Source organism: Lampetra planeri, chromosome 21, assembly GCF_965212315.1.
Source record: "Lampetra planeri chromosome 21, kcLamPlan1.2.h2, whole genome shotgun sequence".
Classification (NCBI taxonomy): domain Eukaryota; kingdom Metazoa; phylum Chordata; class Hyperoartia; order Petromyzontiformes; family Petromyzontidae; genus Lampetra; species Lampetra planeri.
Genome location: NC_136127.1, coordinates 9,036,004 through 9,057,181, shown reverse-complemented (window position 1 = coordinate 9,057,181; position 21,178 = coordinate 9,036,004). Strand labels below are relative to the sequence as shown.

General features: G+C 42.9%; 1 protein-coding gene across 1 annotated transcript in view; it reads right to left on the bottom strand.

The window, feature by feature from the left end:
• The window catches only part of LOC144724790 (zinc finger protein 385D-like), a 54,864-nt gene extending 34,956 nt beyond the window's left edge, over positions 1-19,908 (bottom strand). The window contains exon 1 of the mRNA XM_078604178.1: positions 19,282-19,908. Coding sequence (XP_078460304.1) covers positions 19,282-19,908 — 627 coding nt within the window. The remainder of the gene's footprint in view (positions 1-19,281) is intronic.
• Positions 19,909-21,178: the final 1,270 nt, after the last annotated feature.

The following is a 21,178-nucleotide window of genomic DNA, read 5'->3' as shown; positions in this document are numbered from 1 at the left end:
AATTCTTAAAGGCAAAGTTTGGGAGGTGCTCAATTTCGGTTTAAATAATTCCTGTAGCGGGGGGGGGGGGGTTGGTGAGTTTTCCTTAATTGTAAAGCTACTGCCCGCGAAGTGGCATGCATTTGTGTTGACCCCAGAGGCATGATGCATTGAGTTCCCGACTGGCGATTGAACTGGCAACACTCCCATTGCAAATCGCGTGCTCCCATCAATTGCACAACTCAACCAGAATGACACATGCTATTAAATTAGCATGACAATCACGACTAGGCAGCTCTTTCAACGAAGTGGATTACGTGGAAATTTACCTTGAATCCATATTTCTAAGAAATTTGATCCACGCTTAACATTAGCGAACAACAGTTGAAAGGGAGAAAGAAGCAACTTGTGAAACGTGGCCGGTGCTTCCCAGCAACAGACAGGTTAGCCAACAATCTACAAATCTTATTTGGAATCCCTGCAGGATTCTCGGCGGGTGTAGTTGTCGGAGAATTAATGCCACGTGTTCGCTACGCGTGCATCCTGCGCTTATTTTCCACTCGTCGGGAGACCTGCTGGTGTCGTACAGATTTAAGCATTAACCCCGGGGGGAGGGGGGGGTATTGCACAGGATTACATGGCCGTCAAGAAAATAAAAAAGTCATATTCGGTGTTGGTTGCTTCTTTCACGGATTATCACAGAATCCGGCATCTGAGGGTTTACACAGCAAAGCGTCGCTCCCGCGTACATTCAAAGTCGTTGTTTCTGTGCGTCTCGCATCACCCAATGTGGTCCATAAATTTAATTTGGAGTCAGACAACTGTGTCTGTGGCCAAGGTGGTAACACAGTTCAGAGATACGCTATACAGCCACACGTCCCTAGCAACAAAAAAAAAGGCGAAACAATGACGGCGGAGAGTATTTCATTTCACGTTTATAAACCCCCCGAGTGGATCAGATGTTGCGGCTCTGAAAACATTCATAGTTTACCGAGGAACAGGAGGCAATGAAAAATAAAATATGCGGCACTATTGGATTTGTATGTTCATTGAAGTAGGTTACCCCCCCCCCTATTCATGCATGCAGCAGTCATCGCTTATGAAAATGATGCATTAATAAAACAAAGGGTGACAATAGCAAAAAAAAAATCCATCGCGCATCACCATTAAGCTCGCTTGTGCATGTCAAAATCACTATTAGAATGTAATCAACGAGATATTTAATATGGATAGCTTTATATTTGACACCATTGTATGAAATTGCAGGTGACTTTTTGATTGCCATACTGACCTCGACAGACGGTTCATGAATTATTTAGCGAGGGTCTTGCATTCTTTAGTGGCTTCTATTGTAATGAGGCCTGCGCGCAAGACACCGTGTCTCTCTCTCTCTCTCTCCGTAGCGAGTTACCCAAAGCGCAGGACAAAAAAACACCATCACCACGGATAACTCTCGAGTCAGAACTATACACGGGGAGTCAAATCAAAATGCACTTTCAGGGAGCCCACGTTTAAATGAACCCGCGTGTACATCAAGCGGCGGAAGAAAGAAATAATCGCAAGCCACTATTTTGTGAAGTACAAAACATGACTCATTAAAGTTTGACCTTTGGAATTATCAAACAATGTGGACTCTGAATCCCCGGTGAGATGGTGTGTTGTGTTTTTTTTTCCCCTTGAACTGTTATTTCACATTCTTGCACCGAGATTTTTTTTTTACAGCCGTAATATCTTGCAAATGGATAAAGAAATAGCTGTGAGATTGTAAACACACCATGGGCACAATCCAATATATGTTTGATTGGATCTTGTGTGTTTTTTTCTGGATTAAAACTATTTAACATGTGGGGGGGGGGGGGGAATTGTTTTTGGTAATTTAAAAGTTAAATATTTCACACAAACAACACATAACTGTAAAACAGAATGCAATTGTGCAATGCTCTACTTGATGCCTAACCAACGACCATCGACATGAAAAATTGCTTCAGCAGCAAACCACACATCCGATTAGCATGGTTGGTTACGTGAAGTGTGAAAGAATTTGAACATATATCCATACAACCGAAATATATTTTGGCTATTAATAGCATCTCTCAGGTCTCGACAAAAAACCTTCTTTAACAACACACAATGTCCAGGTTCTCGTTCGACATGACGTTCGACGTTTCGCACTACCTATGAGATCTTCACTCAAAACTGCTCTAGAGGAGTTGTCCACCCCTAGCTGCCACTGCAATTCAGTGGCCTCAAATACAATGTTTCGCTCCGGATGATCGCTGCAAAGTATGATCTGTGTTTTGATTTAGTGTGCTGATCTTAAAGGTGCACTGAAAAATGTTGACACTCCGACTGATGCTCCTGCTGTTGTGGAGTGACTCATGCAGCCAGCTATGGCTGCAGGGTTTTGGTAGTACGTGTTGTTTACGTCGTTCATTGTGAAAATTCGGTCACAGTTCCTATGATCACTGTTACATTGCTTTTATGGCTTTATTTTGGTGATTTTCGAAAAGTTTTTGGTTTGGTCATGTTTGTTTGTTTGTTGTAGTACAGAGTTAGACTGATGGCCTTAATCTAAGTTGTCTTGTGGTTGTTGTTGTTTGACTTGCATCCCACTGGGATTGTTGCACACAGTGTTGGTGTACGGTGCTTTTTCTGCAATGTTTTGCTGTCTTTTCTTGAATTTTCTGTTTGCACATAGTCACTTTAAGATGTTTTCTTGTTCATGTTTTTGTTTTTTGTTTGTTGCAGTTGCACCCGATTCAAGAGCCGAATGGCTCACAGGGCTACACCTAATAAATTATGATAGCTTCTTCAGTTCAATTAATGAAGCAGCTCTCAGCGATGCACAAAATGCTGAATATATTTTGGTACAACTCGAAAAATATCGGAGAGCTATACAGCGCAACCGTACAAAGCTACACAATTGTAATATACAATTCTCGCACGCAATTTTAGGGCTGCAAGCGTTAGGCCCATGGGTGCGATTTTGCGAAGAGTTTGTCCGTTGTCATCTGTAATTTCCAAAAAAGCAATTCCACCAAAATCGTCATGTGCAATGAGTGGGCCCTTAATCCACAAACAAGATTCTGCAGCCGATCGGTAGCTGGGGGAATGATGATGAGAATATGGACCATGCTTGCTTGATGCTGACACGCTCGGCATTAACAGACGGAAATGACAATCAGCCTCTGTCTATCTCTCACACACGAACACGGTCATTGCGTGTGCGAGACTTTCTCCACCATTCAATGGGGGTTCAGATTTGTAGGGCTAAGCCAAAGACTGCTTTACGCTGCTTAAAAATAACGATGATGAAGACGACGACGTTAAAGATGGGAAAGGCGATAACGATAATGATGAAGACATACATTTCGATTTTAAGCTTTCGTGACTGCAGGGATTCATCTTCTTGGTTCTTTCGGTAAAGTCACGTAGAAGGGAAATAATAAAATAAAATAAATACAACATAATAAATATTATGTTTTATTTTTTATTTTTTTATGTTTTTATTTTATTATTTCCCTTCTACGTGACTTTACCGAAAGAACCAAGAAGATGAAGACATAGTTCGAATGATAATAATGACAATGATTGTAATGATCAATGAATGTGATATTGATGATGATGATGGTGATAATGCTAAATTAATATGATAAAGATGATGCAGACAGCAATGATGATGATGCTGTTCCTGCTACCGCTGCTGCAACTACTGAGGATCCACCAAGCCGTAATTCTTCAACACACACCATTACGTACCCCTTGGTAATACACTCACAACCCGTGAGGCTGAGATGCCCTCAAGAAGGCTACAGAACAGAAGCACGGCTAACGTGCGCTGCGTCCAGTAATCAAATGTAAGTCGCCGGGTTTAAAGCGTAATCCACAAGTTAGTGCCCTACCACCACCACATACACACATTCAACAATTAAAGGCAGCTGATTACTAAACCGCCGAGGGAGAGATTAAACAAAGTAAAAAAGGTGGCTGAAACAGGATGATTTGATAATAGCAACGCCCTAGATCGCTAGTGAAAGTCCACACAGAAAAAAGGGTCCTTCACTTTCATAATAATAATATATGTTGTATAATATCTCGTAGCAATTTACAGACCTTGTCAATCCACTGCTGGATGAATGCCTCTGCATGTTGCGTCATCGTGGGGGATTGTTGTTGTTTTCCAGTGCAGGTTGGCGAATGAGAAACCAGGACAAGATTGAGATGCGACTTCACACTGACTGTTATAAGCCAGGGCCAGGAATCGAACTCGAGTCACCAGGTACATCGTGCAGAGCTGCTTCTATTCCCCAACTACCTCTACCATTTGCCTTATTAAATAGCCTATTCGATGGCTGTGAAAATGGTTGTGTATGTGTCTATATAAATGTGTTCATGTCTTCGTATGTGCTCGCTAACAGGCACTTGCCCGAACAGTCTGTTAAGGCTATGCAGGGGAACTTTTTCTTTGTTAATGCGCACTGCGCTACGAACCCGGCCACCCGGGTTCGATTCCCGCTCATAGCCACCACCAGTGACGATTATCTGAACCGGTCCTGAGCCTCCCTGTCTCGTCGACTCAGCCTCAAATGAGTAGCTATTGCTATGTAAACATAGCCACCTTGGAGACAAAGGCGGCCGGGCGTGGTGCTGGTCACCCACCCCCTCGTGTCCAGTGGCGGCCTTCACAGTTGCTACATGCTGACAGCACTTGCCCAGCCAGTATGTTAAAGCTATTCGGGGGATATTTGTGTAATGTGTGGAGTACAATAGTTTGTGGAGCTATGCTCTTTTAAATCTAGATTGAAAACTCTTTTCTATAGAACACATTTGTTGTGTTTAGTTTGTTGTTTTGTCTCTTCCACCCCACAACTCCGATTAGCACGGTTGGTTACGCACGGTGCGAAACAAAGTTCAACGTAAGGGTGCGCACCTTGTGTAAAGTTACAAACTGCGTGACGAGTGTGACTAACTAGCCATGGCACAGATCGTTGGCCAAGTGGTACCTGAGCCTGCTGGCATCTCGTAGGTCAACTGAGACCAAAATGTGTTGCCTTGTGCAATGTACGCACGGTGCTTGCGATGTTTTACATCGGAGGCACGGGGTTGGTTTGGACCACGTGCAGAATTGAGAAACCACCAAAACGTAGTGCAGAGTAACATCGCTAGGTTACTATCAAGACCTCCCAAAGTAAAAAAAATATATATGACAAAAAGTAAATTCTAAAATAATCATGAACTGCACATGTTATTTGCAACATGATCTACAAAACAGTGGCACGTGCTGTTAGGTACATCACAGATGTAAAACATTGTTTTTCGTTAAAGTTATGTTGGGTGCAATGATAACTCGTCACGGTGTGTCTATGTTGTGTGTCTCTCTCTCTCTGTGTGTCTCTGTGTTGTCTCTCTCTGCTTGTGTGTCTGTCTGTGTGTCCCCGTGTCTATGTTGTGTGTCTCTCTCTGCTTGTGTGTGTCTGTCTGTGTCTGTGTTTTGTCTCTCTCTCAAATTTAGCAATCTTTGGAAGAACGTAATCAACCAGGTGAGGTGCTGACTGTTGTGTTAGCCGACTCTCTGTGTTGGATTGCATTGTATTTCTAAGTTCACTAGGTTTCTTTGCTACCTGATGACGATTGCTTGTGTTGCAATCGAAACGTCGTATTCTATTAGTTAATTTATTTTCTTTCTATGTGACTTTACCGACAGAACCAAAGAGTAATTCCTGCAGTCACGAAAGCTTCAAATCAAATTTGAATGACAATTATGTTTCGAGTCGGGTGACATATATATGCGTTCCGCCCACGGAATGGAAAGCGTCTGAGAGGACCGACCGCTGATAGAGATGGAGTGATGAAATCAGATCATGTGCAGGTGCTGGGTGATTACATTGCAGGATCGTAAGGAGTTAAATATAATTCTGGCATTTCCAGGAGACAAACATGAACACATGTTGATTATTATTGCCCCCAACTTGTTTTTTTATATATATAAATAGCAGTGCGTTGAATTTCCCTCGTGAATTTTAATACGATACATCTATGGGACTTTTTTTGCCAGTATCAAAATGATGAAAACAACAACAAAAATAAGAATGGCCGTTTTAACTCCTAACCAGCAGTTGTTTTCACCGTAGCTGATAATATATGCAATTGTATGCAACAAAAACAGTGGTACGATGGTTGCGACTTTTAACAAGCAAGATTTCAGAGCGACGATTTAATCACGTGGATATAAGACGCAACAATTTGCGCACATCAATAATGATAACAGTTAAAATTCGAACCTCTAAAAAAAAACCAGCCGAGCGCGCAACGGCCCGCGATGACACAGTCCTCGACAACATTTCCACGGTTTGGCTCGTGGTGCTTATCTGGGCGCAATGGGCATCATCACCAACGGCCCCCTCGTTGCAGGACGAGGGTTTGGCAGTGATTTAAAACGGCAGCGCCATAGCGCCACCACACGGGCGCTCTGCAAACTGCAACCGGAGTCAAATTATGATTTTAGTTTTTTTAAGGCGTGCTTTAACGGGTATATCTGTTTGGTGTTTGGATAGTCTTGACGCCTGGGTTTTTTTTTTTGCCAGAATGGAGTTAAAACGCCCATTCTTATATTGTTGTTGTTTTCATTATTTTGATACTGGCTAAAAAAAAGGTCCCGTTGATGTGTCGTATTAAAATTCACGAGGAAAATTCAACGCACTGCAATTTCTATATATTTTTAAACAGTTGGGGCCAATTATTTTTTCTTTTTTAATGTTGGTCTTCTGGAAATGCCGGAATTATATGTCACGCACTTCTTACACGGTCACCTCCCAGTACTCAGCAAACGTCTTAATCAACATACATATACATACAGTATATATTAATATATTCATATATAATCGCAAGTCTGGTACGACAGAATCATCCTATGCATATCATACCTTTTTTAAAGAAGGAATCTCAGAAATTAATGTGGGGCAGCCACCTAAGGTGATTTTATAAACCCACGCACACGACAGTATGAACATATTAACGTTCATACATTATAAAGAGAAGTGCATGAGTATTATTTCTAAAGTCTACGCTGTTAATTGGTTACTATCACTTGCATATTAATTCACTCATTAACCTATGCCCTATACCCAGCAGTTAATGAGACTATTACACACATGGATAGAAAAAAGAAACCTGTTATTTCTCAGTAACTCATTGTTCATGCAAGCCAACCACAGATATTACATCCTTCACGGCTACTCTAACCTTGGTGTAGATGTAATGACACAACAGCTGTTATTTCTTTATCCTTGAAACTGTGCAAAACATTCTAGATTTGAAGCTTTCGTGACTGCAAGGAGTCATACTCTTAGTTTTCTCGGTGAAGTCACGTAGGTAAAAAAATGAAATTAAAATTAATAAAAAATAAAATAATAAAAAATCACGACGTATCGGAGGCAACACACACTTGATGACGGAGACTTGTGTTGCCTCCGAAACGTCGTGATTTATATTATTTTATTTTTATTAAATTTAATTTAAAAAATTTACCTACGTGACTTTACCGAAAAAACTAAGTATGTGCAAAAAATGTCTCGATGCCGACTCATAAGCATCATTCCACTAAATCGACGTTTCTCATTCAGAAAAAAAAAATGTCTGCGTAAATTTAGTAAGAATCTTTCGCTAGGCTGCGATTTTTTTTGTTTTGTTTGCAACTACAAATGTTCTGCTGGGCGCTCGCTCAACCGGAGGCGTATAAACCATTTTTGCCTCTCTCATTGAACGCGGAGCAGAGCTCCCTCTTGCGAGAGTGGAGACGCAAAACAGGGGGGGCGCCAAGGAGTGCAAGTCTATTGGGGGGTTTTATCATTCTTTTTTTTTACGATCAGTGGAAACAAGAAGATGATCGGTGTAGTCGGCACTTTGCTTCGTTCATCATTTCGTAATTTTTTTTTAACTTTGCTTTATGTAAACCCCCACCTCTCGCTCACTCTCTCGGTCACTTTCTCGCTCACTCTCTTCTCTCTCGTTCTGCACGCAGCCCTTCTCGCAGTCCGACGGCCTCCGACGGGGTATCTCATAACAGCACGCAGAGCTCCCCGTCATCTGCCACCGAGCACACGGCCTCCTCCATCGCACACAGCTCCTTCTTATTTAAAGCAACAACCAGTGCAACGACGACCTTGCTTTGTGCGTGCTGCAACGAGCCGCGAAGGGCGGTGTTTGTACGCGCCTCGATACAGATAAACACGACACGTGGACGCGTCGCGGTGATAACTCACAATGGGGGGGTTGTGGGAAGGTGGGAGGGTGGGGGGAGCACATGTGTGTGTGTGTGTCGCATGAATCACAATCAATCGATGATCTTTGAAATATCAAAAAAACATTTCGACCGGCGGCGAGCCTCTTTTAACAAGGGAGACGCGAGATAAATGCAGCGCCAGAACAATTAAACGGAACGAACGACCAGGGGAGGGACAGATTTTTTGCAAAAAACAGACGCGAGATTGAGTGTCGGTGCGGGACAGGGGGCGAGGATAAGGGGCCATAACCACACCGGGAGTCGGATTCGCAGGGGTGGAAAGACAGAATGCTCGTTTAGGCGGCCCATTATGTGTTTTTCTTTATGTCAGCTGTGTTTCGGTTATATCCCCCCCTGTCTTCCCATTGTTATCCTTTCTCCCTTAAAAAAAGTAACAATTTCCCCCTTCGCTGGGACCCTTGTGTGGATTTTGGGCCAGCGAGCACGTTCCCATCTTTCTATATCCCTCCCCCGCCACCCTCGCTTTTGAATACAGGTGTGGCTTTATGTTGACGGTGTGTGCACGCGTGCGTCACAGCGTGATGCATTGGGCCCTCACATTGCCTCTATAAAAAAACAAATGCATTAGAAAGAAAGCCGACACGATATAAATTAAGAGTCATGATTTCACAGCTCAATTTACTCAATTCACTACCACCCCACACACCCGTGTCGTTCAGTCATGGGGGCCAGACGCGATTCGCCCACGAGGATCGTTTTGTTGTGTTTAAAAACATGTAAATAGAACGATTCTTTCAACGTACAATTGCCTCGTGAAGATAACATTCTAAATTGCTCGTATCAGAAATAGCTGCGACGCAGCGGTCTGATGCGTGCCCCGGGGAGGTCTCGGGGCGGTTGTGAAGGCGTCCGAGTGAGAGAGATGTCCCCCCCCCCTTCGTTGCGATTTTGCAGTTTCTCGGCATTGCAGCTACGCCGTTTGAGACCCATTCAGGGTGGTCAAACAAAAATGCCGCCCATGTCTGTAGTGACGACGTCACAGCGCAAGGTAGCACTGTGCAAGTATAGCAGGTCACAGTTTAACACGGAGACTTTGGCGACCAATAGTATTCATGATACAGGTTTTTGAGTTAGATCGCGTAAGTATAAATGTGTCAAGACCCTCCACCTCCCGACATGGCCAATCAGTGAGGGATTTGTCACGTAAACAAAACGGCAAATAGTTACTACTTTAGCCCACCGGCGTGTTGAAAAGTGAATCCACAACATTTACAATTTGAGTATGACGTTTCGCTGGTAATTATTTGCCAGAATAGTGAAGCCACCCACCTGCTTCCGTCATCATTGAACCCAAAAACCTTTATTATGAATAGCAGGTCACAGCCTACACGCTCTAGGCTTTTGGCAGTGTCAAAGGGGGGGGGGGTTTGTAGTGTGGACATTAGGGTCATGGGGACAGCATTTGAGTGCTTTGTTGTTTCGTTTCGTATTCTTTATAAATGCCTACCGTTGGTCGATAAGGCAGTTCTATCACTTTCACGTGAAGGCCAATAACATGACGAGCTTGTTCTTAATTAGAACGCCACATTCCCAGAGGTCACTCACAACCGCGCCAGCTGGTGGCAATGTCACGAGCCCCAAATGCATCGGGGTATATTTTGTGCGACATAGAATTGTAATGTATGACTTACTGTTAGTAGCTCAGCTTATTGGAGAGTATATTTAGTATATTGATGATACTAATGTAGTTTATATTTTAGTTTTTTACGTGGTGGTTTAGCTGCTGCAGCTCCATACTATTAAATTCCTTCCCTTTATTAATGCTAACCCTACTCCCTCCCTTTGATGCTGCTAATCCTGCATAATACACGGGCATAATATGACTTTGAAACCCCCCGCCCACCTCCTACGCATTCCACAAGTAGTGACTAATCCCATATCTGCATTTCCCATAAATATGCTAAATTCCTCTTGATATGCAAATTAATTTGTCAAGGCGCCCTTCCCCCTCCAACCCAGCTTAAATATACGCTGCCAAGCCTGGTGGTGTTCATTCAGACGCTGTCTTTCCGACAGACCTGTTCTTCACCTGAGGACGGCTGCTTGCGTTGTGGCCGAAACGTCGTTAGAATAGTTTTTATTTTTTTTATTTTATTATTTCCCTTCTACGTGACTTTATCGAAAGAACCAAGACGATGCATCGGGGATTGCTTGAAGTCGACTTCGCCACACTTGTCAAGGCGAGATGGTGAGGACCGGTTCAGATCTCACCGCGCCAAGGGGCGTGAGCTTGTGACCGTGAACCTCAAATCGGGTCACAGAGTTGCTTCATTGTGCAACGCGCTAATAATCAATTATTCTGCAAATCCACAGCTGAATGTGTGAACTTAGTACGCGGTATTATGCTTGACATGCCTCATTCTGCGTATGAGACACACGGTCAAAACCAGTCCACAATTTCGATTTGAAGCTTTCGTGACTGCAGAGATTCATCTTCTTGGTTCTTTCGGTAAAGTCACGTAGAATGGAAATAATAAAATAATAAAAAGAAAACATAATAAAATAATTCTCACGACGTTTCGGCCACAACGCAAGCAGCCGTCCTCAGGTGAAGACCAGGTCTGTCGGGGAGACAGCGTCTGAATGAAACAACACCACGCTTGGAGCGTATATTTAAGCTGGTCTTCACCTGAGGACGGCTGCTTGCGTTGTGGCCGAAACGTCGTGAGAATTATTTTATTATGTTTTATTTTTATTATTTTATTATTTCCATTCTACGTGACTTTACCGAAAGAACTAAGAAGATGAACCAGTCCACAGTTTGTTTTCTTAACAAAAATGCTGCTCGATCACATTAGTCTACAACAACTAAAGGGCTCATACATATCAGAAATATTAATGTAAATATATTAATTGGGCATAATTCCCCACTACAGCATATACTTATAATGTAATGAGGGTTTTTATTACTATCATTACAGACAACCAAAACTAAATCTTAAAATTTACATGAGTTCGTGGAGTATTATTAAATAATGCAAGTGATCATTAGAAGACAAAAGACAGCCACTACATAAAGTATTGCATTTTCTAATCTGCATTTAATGCATTATTCACGTATAACCAACAAAGGTGTGGTTTGTCAATCACACTCATAATTCATGGGTTCTTTCGTTTTTATTTGTGCTTCAGGAACTACAGCGATAAATACGTGTATGTAAAACATGGCACGTTTTCGCGAGTTGTATAAAAAAAAATCCGCGGTCCTACCAGTGTTTATCTGGCAGGAGGATCCTGCGTTCAGATGTTTGCCAAAATTCCAACTTATTCACGTTTAGAATGTCGGACAAAAACGTAATTACCTGGCCTAAAGCAAGTAAGTTTCGCTCCACAAGCTGGGAGCTTATTCCGGAAGTTAGAGCGAAACGTCAGACATCGTACTGACCGGCACGCGGTTTGACCTAAAAACAGAGAGCCGTACACAGCACGACCGCAATAATCGATGGAGAAGCAGCTTAGGTATGTGTCAATAGGATGCCATATATTCATGTTTTTCAAATTATTCCTTTTCATATGTTGTGCTAATGCAACAACGCACCAGCAGCTGCAAGCTGGGAACGCCCACTGATATTATTTGCCTGCAGCCCAGAGTTGCTTATGCTGCAATCCATCGTGCAACAACACAGATTGCAACAAAAACAATGATACCGGAAAAATTGTGGAAGTAAAAAAAAAAAATACGATGCACAAATATTAGTTTTAATTAAAAATAAGTGAAAATAATGTTATTCCGAGTGATCCTTACAGTGTACATTTCACCAAGACTTAATCCACACGTGTGTAATTCTGAGAAAATGTTTTTTTTATTCGGCCACCATTAAAATAATGAGACTGGTGAGATGCCCTCGCTGTGCTTTTTTCCCCCGCGCAAGGTCACCAGAACGCCTCTCGCGGAACGACGCTCGACGCTCAACGCACGCGGCTAAAGGCATCGGGGGGTTGTTCATTTGTTTCTGCAGAGCGCCGTCCAAATCAAGCGCACACAAATTTACGGTGGCATTTCAGCGCCCGGGGTCAAGGGCGATTCGACACTTTGTCCGAACGTATTCCGGTGGAGAAGCTACCGGTAAAATACGACAACCCTATAATCCCACCATCCTGGTACATCGATAATTTTACGTGTAAAAATAAATGCGGATATTGAAAAATAAAATTTTGCATTGCCGAACTATTAACGTTCGTTATTTTTGCGTCCCGTTAATACCGCGATTGTACCAATGAATCTTTCCATTCGCAGCAATTACGACCGCTCTTTGTTACTGTTATTATTTTATCTACTCGCATAGTCTGTGCTCGAATTGCTTGCGGAGTGCAACGACGCGACGATTGGAGGATTTGCGCGGACGAGCTTTATTTTGTTGCACCGTTCAGTGCCCGGTGAATTTTTTGTTTTGTTTTTTTTCTGTCTCGTGTTGTTTACCACCGCTTGCCACTAGTGGACGTGCCGCCGCTCGCCGAGATATAACGGGGGCACGGCGATATCACCAGTCACGGGCTGCGTTGGTCGGGACACCACGCGGCCCTGAAATGTCTTGCCCCGCGCCACCGCCTACGGAAGAGCTTCCGCTGGAGAGAGCCGTAGGGGCACCCGTCCAGAGGGCAAATCTATTTTTGTTTTTAGCTCACTCTTCAACGTTGGCCAGACAACTCGGAAGTGGTGGGTTGCACCCACAATTTACACCATCACACGGGAACATGCCTAGCGCATACCTGTGATGTATCCGTTTACACTGCTGAGTGAACAGAGACGATGGGGGCAGCAGCGGGGACGGGGGGGCTATTTAAGAATCTGGTGACCTATTGGTTTCAGGTCCAGTATGCTAACCACTTTGGAGTTAGCCGTCCTTCCAACGCACCTCCGATTGGTACGGTTCGCTACGTACGGTGCGAAAGAGGTTCAACATACAGGACATTATATCATGGCTCCTTCCCTACTGCATGTTATTTACCCACCATTCTTCCGTAATGAGAACCGCAGTCATTCATTAATAGGCATCTGCGGTCGTTTATATTTTACCGACGTGAAGAAACAGCATGCTCTTAAAAACAACTGCATTTTTTGGTATGCGTCTTCTTAATTGTCAGTGTATATTTTGAGAAATTCGAATGGGTCTTTTTGAAATTTTGATTCACGTTATTCGCTTGTGTCAAACAATTGCCTTTTGTCATATGTACTTAAACTATTATTGTTGTTCCGCACATGTATATGAACCGCATATATAGGCTGTTACAAAGACGTACTGTATGTATACAGCTACGATAATTGCCAGCTGTATTATTAAAATAATTCGCAGCATAGCACAATACCTGTAGAGCCATTTAAATGTAAAGTACCTGACCCGCACAGCCCATTGGCTTTTATGATGAAATTGCTTTGACCAATCTGGCTGCTAAGCAACGGTCACGATTCATTTAAAACTCTTCTGCTGTGGCATCTTTTTTTATTATCAAACTAAGCTCAGCAGCAGCTACTTCAGACAGAGAGATACATACCCCCCCCCCAAAAAAGCCTCTCCAATACAGACAGGTGGCTGCTGTGATATAAACCTTTGCAATTGCTAATTTCTTTCCGTTGCCGAGTGAAGTATTTATTTCGGTCACATTTGTTCATTGTACGCTTGATCCTTTTGTTTTTGTTCCAGCATATCTGACATTGCCATGCAGGTGTCACGAAATCAATTTTAATTAACCCGCGGTCTTCTGCCGATCAGCGACCTCAAAGAACAGAGGAGATTGTCTTGATATTTCCGAAAACGGAGATGCAAACTGCAAAAGCCTCAAGTCCTTCGAATACTCAACACTGCACCGTTGTGTTTTTTTAAAGCGTATTGACTTGCATCCACCTTACCGCTAAGGGCACTTTACACCATGGGCAAGCAAAGGCAGCAATACCAAGGTGCCTTTTTGGCAGCTCATTTTACGCAAAACCTATTTGTCAGACACTTCGGGGGTTTCAGTGTTATGAGCGCAGCTGTGAATTTTGTTTGCCAAGTGCAATGTGCGAATATTGTATGCAAGTCCCACAACATTCACCGCCACAACTCTAGAGGCTTTTTGAAAGCAATTAATTTATCAATTGCTTATCCGAAAGGGGATCCAATTAAGCGGTTTCCAGATTAGTCTTTGTTAAGTAAGAGGGGGGGGGGGAAACATGTTTTTTTATTCAGTGGCGAAACAATGATTTCTACAATGGTGAATGTGAAGCAATTACTGAAACAACCCAGTGGCTCGTTTAAACACGATATGCATCTAAAAGGTTGTAAATAATTCTTGAAATACCAATGTTACATATTTTCTATATGTTTTAAGGAATTTCCCATTCGGGCACTATAAAAACGATCTAAAATGTCTGATTTCACCACATTGATATTCGTGCCAATATTAAATCGAAATAGTGCATTAAAAATACCTTTATTTTGTGGCAGTGTATCAAGTTTAAGTAAACGGTTTTCCTTAAAATACTCTTTCAACTTTGCAATGGAGATGTTAATCAATATTAGATCACGAGGTATCCGTGAATACCTTCCACTCGTGCACACAAAAGGAGACAGAGTGAGAGGTAAATGATTTAACAGCAAGCACAATTGCTTTGAGATTATAATTCATATTCCATAAAGGTATCTTGCTGGTGCATCACTAAAAAGGCCATGGGCTTTGAACACAACTGCAACCTCAAAATCAATACCAGTGGGGTTAGAAACCCCAACAGCAAATTCTAGATCCACTGAGACAAACAGAATTTAGGGACATCTGTGGCACATCAGGACACAGCGGCATTTGAATCATTAACGCAGCTTACATTATAGAGGCACATCTGCCTACTGCCACATTCACATAATCATTTGGCATAGATTTTCTTCTCGTGGCTTCATGACCTCGAATGTGAGGATTGTTTAATTATTGTTGCCGTTATTTATGTTTGCTGAAGACAATTTAGAGACATTCCGATTCATTTACTCGCTCTAGCACAATCACAGATATCGCCTACAACCACAAAATACATTTGTGCCTCTTGCTGTCACTTCGGCTGATCGTGATGACGTTGTGGTAAGACATTTCCTTCATGGTTGTTGCGAGGGAGGGGGGGAGGGGAGAAAATGACGAGTAACAATATCAACATTCAGATATGATGCTTGGTAATAAAAACATGCCATTTCGAAAATGGCCAAACAATTTTGATGATTATATATAAATGTGGCGAAGTATAGTCAAACAACTCCCATGACTAAAACGGAGTTTCATCGAGCAATGGAATGACACAGTGGAATAAAACATAGTTATTGTTAAGCAATCCGCAATGCATCTCACAGACATAGAGAGATGGCCAGGAGTTTTCCTTCAGAATAGGATTTTGGACGCTTATCTTTGGCTTGTCAAATGGACCACAGAAATTACAATGACAACCATTACAAGTAAAGTATGCCAAAGTATATATATATGTACAATACACAGTGAGGAGCCAAGTAATATTACGCTTCTTTACCAAGGAAGACCTCACCGAGCCTCAAGAATTAATTTTCAGGAGGGTCCTGCCAAGTTTTCACAGTCGGGAGGGGGCGGTCGATGTTGATGCATTAAATCCCAATTGAATATTTTTGGGGTACATTTCCAGCATTGGGATGTTAAGCCAATACCAATCACATAGTTATGTTTGTTAGCTACGAGAAGAAACCAAACAAACCTTTAAAACTATATATTTTTTTTAACCAGGCAAGGCCCACTGAGCTATTTATATCTCTTTCAGAAACCACGTGGCCACAAATGATAGCTCATCGAAATGGCTTATCACGTGGAAATTTATAACAGCCAAAAACTCGACACTCATGTCTATAAGTGTGGAGGGAAAAAAACGGAAGACCCGGATAAAAATCCAAGCGACCAAGGGTAAAACATACTTTTATGTTTTTTCGGTAAAGTCACGTAGGTAAAAAATAAAATTAAAATTAACAAAAGTAAAATTAAAAAATGACGACGTTTCGGAGGCAACACAAGCTTCCGTCTTCAGGTGGAACCGTCACAGCACTATTGCTGTATCAATTAAAGCAATTGTGCTGTGACAGTTCCACCTGAAGACGGAAGCTTGTGTTGCCTCCGAAACGTCGTGATTTTTTACTTTTATTAATTTTATTTTTTACCTACGTGACTTTACCGAAAAAACCTAAGAGTATGAATCCTTGCAGTCACGAAAGCTTCAAATCAAGGGTAAAACATACAAACTCCACTCCGAAAGATGCCCCGTTCTGGAATCAAACCAAGACGCTTCCTGCCGCGAGGCACAAGTGTTACTGCCGTGCCACCCTGTCCCATAATAATGGCTAATTATGCGTCTACAACACTGGGAATTAAATGCAAGGGATTTGGCGACTAAAACACGTGCGCGGTGGTGTGTGTAATGCCTGGTGCGTGCCCATTTGCATGGGGCTGTATGGGCACACACAGAGCATTCGCTAATGGGGGCTGCAACACTAGCGCCTGCGTTTAAAATCGTATCATTGCGAGTTATATCTATGGGACCTTTTTGCCAGAATCAAAATGATGAAGAAATTATAATAGGCTTAACCTCTTCTGGCAATAAAACAGTAGTGTGTTTAGATGTTCAGAGACCAGATAGATACCTATTACAAGGCATCAGGTCTGTATTAACCACGCATGCTTGTGGCAAAAACATGCAAAAAACATGCTCTGATAATATATGCATTGTCTTTGAAACTGATGCCTCGCAATAGGTATCTAATTGGTGGCTGAGCAGCTGTTTTATTGCCAGAAATGGTAAAAAGCCTATTCTTATTTGTGTTCATCATTATAATTGCAATGTCGTGTTGCACCAACACCTGCACACGCGAATACACGCATGTCCTGCCTGCTTGTATAGAGTGTTCATTTGCACAGCTGGAAATATGTAGCTTCATGCGATACCGCACAGACAAAGTGGCATACGCCATAGAAACAATGATGCACACAATGACGGTGCTTTGGGGCCAGCATGCCAGTCTTCGTAAATGGTTCATTTTGGCAAAAGAAGAACAGGCATGGTGGCCTTCCTTATCAATAAATAATGCAAATGTACAGCAATTCTTTGCCCATGCACCTTGCTGGAAGAGGGACCTCCGCTCGAAGAATCACTGCATAAGAGAACCTCTCCTGAACTTATTTTAGCCTCCTCTTCCACGCTTGCCCCACGCCTTGGAAGAGATGGCAGTGCCAAAACCTTACCCTGCTGTGCCGATCGACTGACTGTGATGTCTCATTTATACTGCTGCTGGGTGAACAGGGTTGGAGGAGGTGGAGGAGGAGTAGGGGAAGATGGTAAAATGTAATAAGCTTGCCTATTGTTTCAACTGTCGTGGTCGGAAGATCAAATCAGTGATCTACAGAATGCAAATTTAGTGTGATAACCATTCGACCGTGGCAGCATCGCCATAAATGGGCACCGCAGCAGAATAAACATTCCCTTTGGAAGGATGCTAGATTCTGTGATGTTGCTTCCACTCATACAATGATGGGGTTTTAGCAAATTGCGGCTCGGCTCAAATATGCAGGCTTGAGCCATTCCTGCACCCCCTTGCTGCCAAAAAGAAAAATGTTCAGCCATAGACCTGGCGTTCGTGCCTCCTCCATGTAACCTACAATTACTGGACCATTGCCACAACTGGTCAAGCTGCAGTGAACACTCGAGGTGACTTTTCTACTTGCATGCGTGACGGCCAAGATTGTAGTCTTTGGTTCTTTTTTTCTAAGTGGCCATAATGCAGCGAAAGTACAGGTTGGAGGACAGCAGGAACGGCAATTTGGAAATATGCAACTTTTTTACAGACCATACTGCCACCTCTGCAACTCTTATAGGCTACAGCCAGTACCAAGGCATTAGTCCAACTTGAGGTAAGAATGGTGTGCCCCTCGTGTTTTATTTATTACTTTGCACCAAGTGTGTCTCGTTTGAGCCCGTCAGAAAACTTGAGTTTTCGCCTGCACTTTTGTGTTTCCTCGCTCTGAAGAACCCACGGTGGGTGATAAATAAAACAAAGGCGAGCTCATTGCCTTCCCAAACTGAATTCATTCCTCACAACTGGCAACCTACCAAATAGGGGAATTAGCCTTTAATCCGTCATGTGGTCTCTGAAGTGTAGGATTAATCTGCAAACTACACCCACTACTACCTGGATTCAAATCAAACGTTTGGGTCCCTTTCCCAAAAATGCTAATCCACCTGTATATTTCCTTTGGCCCTCATTGTTTACTTGAAGCATCCCGAAATAAGCATTGTGCATACAGTTTATAAAGCGTGATGGCAGATGGCACCAGTTAAACAGTTAAACCGCGAATAAGAGGACACAGGCCAGGGGACAGGGCTGCTTTGGCCATCTGGTTCACTCGCTGCCTTTGCGTGATTTCATCCCACCACTCGGAAGGGCAACAAAAGTACGTCTATTCTCCCCGCAGTGGAGAACGTGTCCAAGTGGTGCGGCTGCCTGCTGTCCTCTCTCTCACTCTCTTGCTGGTTTCCAGAAAATACAATACATAATCAGATTAGGTTCACTGAGAATGAACAAAGGTTAACGAATACCTTCTAAAACGTTTTGCAGTCGTGTCCTGTTTCGAGATGTCATTAGCCTAATGGAGTACATTTTATGAAAGTGCTTCAACTCTGATAATATTAACCTTGGAAATATCATATCACAGATACCCTCTTATATATATAACATGACGTCATTCATATAGTGCGGCGTGATGTGTACATGCCAAATATTGCCTTGTGGAAATTTGAGCCAGTGGTTTACGTAACCCAGCATTGGTGACGTTCAAACTGAAAAGCCACACATTTGGCAAAACATTCTCACATTCTCCTGCTTGCAAGGCGAACACTCAACACAATCATACTTGACTAAATATGTAGCCCGCGACAATAAAAATGCACACATTGCTTGGGAGTATGTTTTCCAATGGAATTGTCGGAAAAAAAATTCTTTAAAATTTAATATCGAAATAAAGAGAAGGCTTACAGTACCTGTGCAGACCAGCCAGCCTTTAGCCAGCTGCCGTATCCGTTTGCGGTGCGACTTCCCGTTGTAGTGGATCTGAGTTTGCGCTCGCGAGTTGAGCTGGATGTTACAGATTTCACAGAACGTAACGCCGGACTTCTTGGCCTCCCGGTGACCATCGACATCTTGAGGCCCATGCAGCCCTTCCTCGGGTGCCTCTGCACGCTGCGGGCATTCTCTCGGCAAGTCTCGGCCGACGTCCCAAATCATGGGTAGCCCAAACTCGTCTTGTGTCATCGCTGGCAATGGCTCAGCACCGTTGCTCCAGCACCCAGAGGTGGGCACCACGCCACTCGCAGAGAGATGCTGGGCCGGAGGGGCAGTGTCCCACGTTTCAGCCGGGGCGGTCACGGGATCTGCTAGGTTACCTGCCAGCTTGACGGGGCGAGAGTCACTGCGCGCCCAGGGCCCTTGCATCTCCGGGAGTGCGTTCCCAGTGTACAGCATGGGGTCTGGGGGCTTGTCAGGTCCCCCTGCAGCATCCCAGTATTCTGAGGTTGACGGGGGAACGATGGCGCGGTTTGCAGGGATTTCCCGCGAGAGAAATCCATTGCTCCAAGCAGAAGGGTCTCCGTATACGTTCCTCATTGGACTCGGTGGCCTTTTCATAACCTTCGGGGGAATAATAGGAAGCAAACATCGAGAACAAGAACACATATAATCAGGTCTAAAACAACTTTAACAAATAAATGTAAACCGTGCACAGATTACGTGTGCTCTACTTTAGCGAGCACACGTCAGCGATTCATGAAATAAACATTGCACCTTTGTTTGAAATGCTGAAAAAAAATACAATTAGGGTACACATTAAATATACGAACAAACAGCTGCAAAACAACACGTGGCTTCTGTTACTCAGCGCTTGTTCATCCATTTTAATAAAACGTATTAATACGTACATAGAATGCAAAAAAACACACGACAAGTTATTTGCGCAGTTCATTGGCAATAAATATTCCTTTGAATGCGGATTTAGTATGAAAATGCAGAAATCCTCCAAAAGGATAGTGCAAGAGCCAAAATTCTGTTCGCCATTATCCTTGCGAGTGGAGGATTATATGGTGGCACTGCATCAATGTACAACAATGCTTGCTGTCACACGCTGAGGCTGTTTTTTTTTTATGCCAAGATCCCCGGCGCTCTGCCTCTGTCCATGGTGCTGAAATTTGGCATCCCTCCCAAAAGTCAACATAACCTATCCTTCCTTTTCTCCCCCGATGGCACTTGGCGAAATCACTTTCCTAATGTTTGTTGAAACCGTGACATTAAAAACTGCGTGATTTTTTTTTCCTTTGTCCTACTTCTCGTCTTTAAAAAAAGGTAAAGAACACGATTTAAATATCCCCGGCTTAATTAATGAAAACGTAATTAAACCATCGCAGTGATTTTTTGTTTTCAATTAACCACACTGCCACATAAATCAGCTCACTCTGCTTATTGAAAACGACCACATTTATCATTTGCAATTCACAGACATAACCATCGTCACATATTGTTCTGCAGGCCGTTATTTTGCTGCTTAAATGGACAGCAGCTGCAGGCATTAACATTGGATGGGTATTCTTTGTTAAAGTGATGAAGAAAACTTGAAGATATTAGAAAAAATTACTGAACATCAAAAAATCTAGATAATTGTTTTGTTTGCAGTGATCATGTCTGTATGTTAAACGTATTTATTCGCACAGTACATAACCAAACGTGCTAATCGGAGACGTGTGTAAGTTGAACTTCTTTCGCACTATACATAGCCAACCGTGCTAATCGGAGGTGTGTGTGTGTGTGTTGAACTTAAATTTTGATTTAAAGCTTTCGCAACTGCAGGGATTCATATTCTTGGTTCTTTCTTCACCGAAAGAAC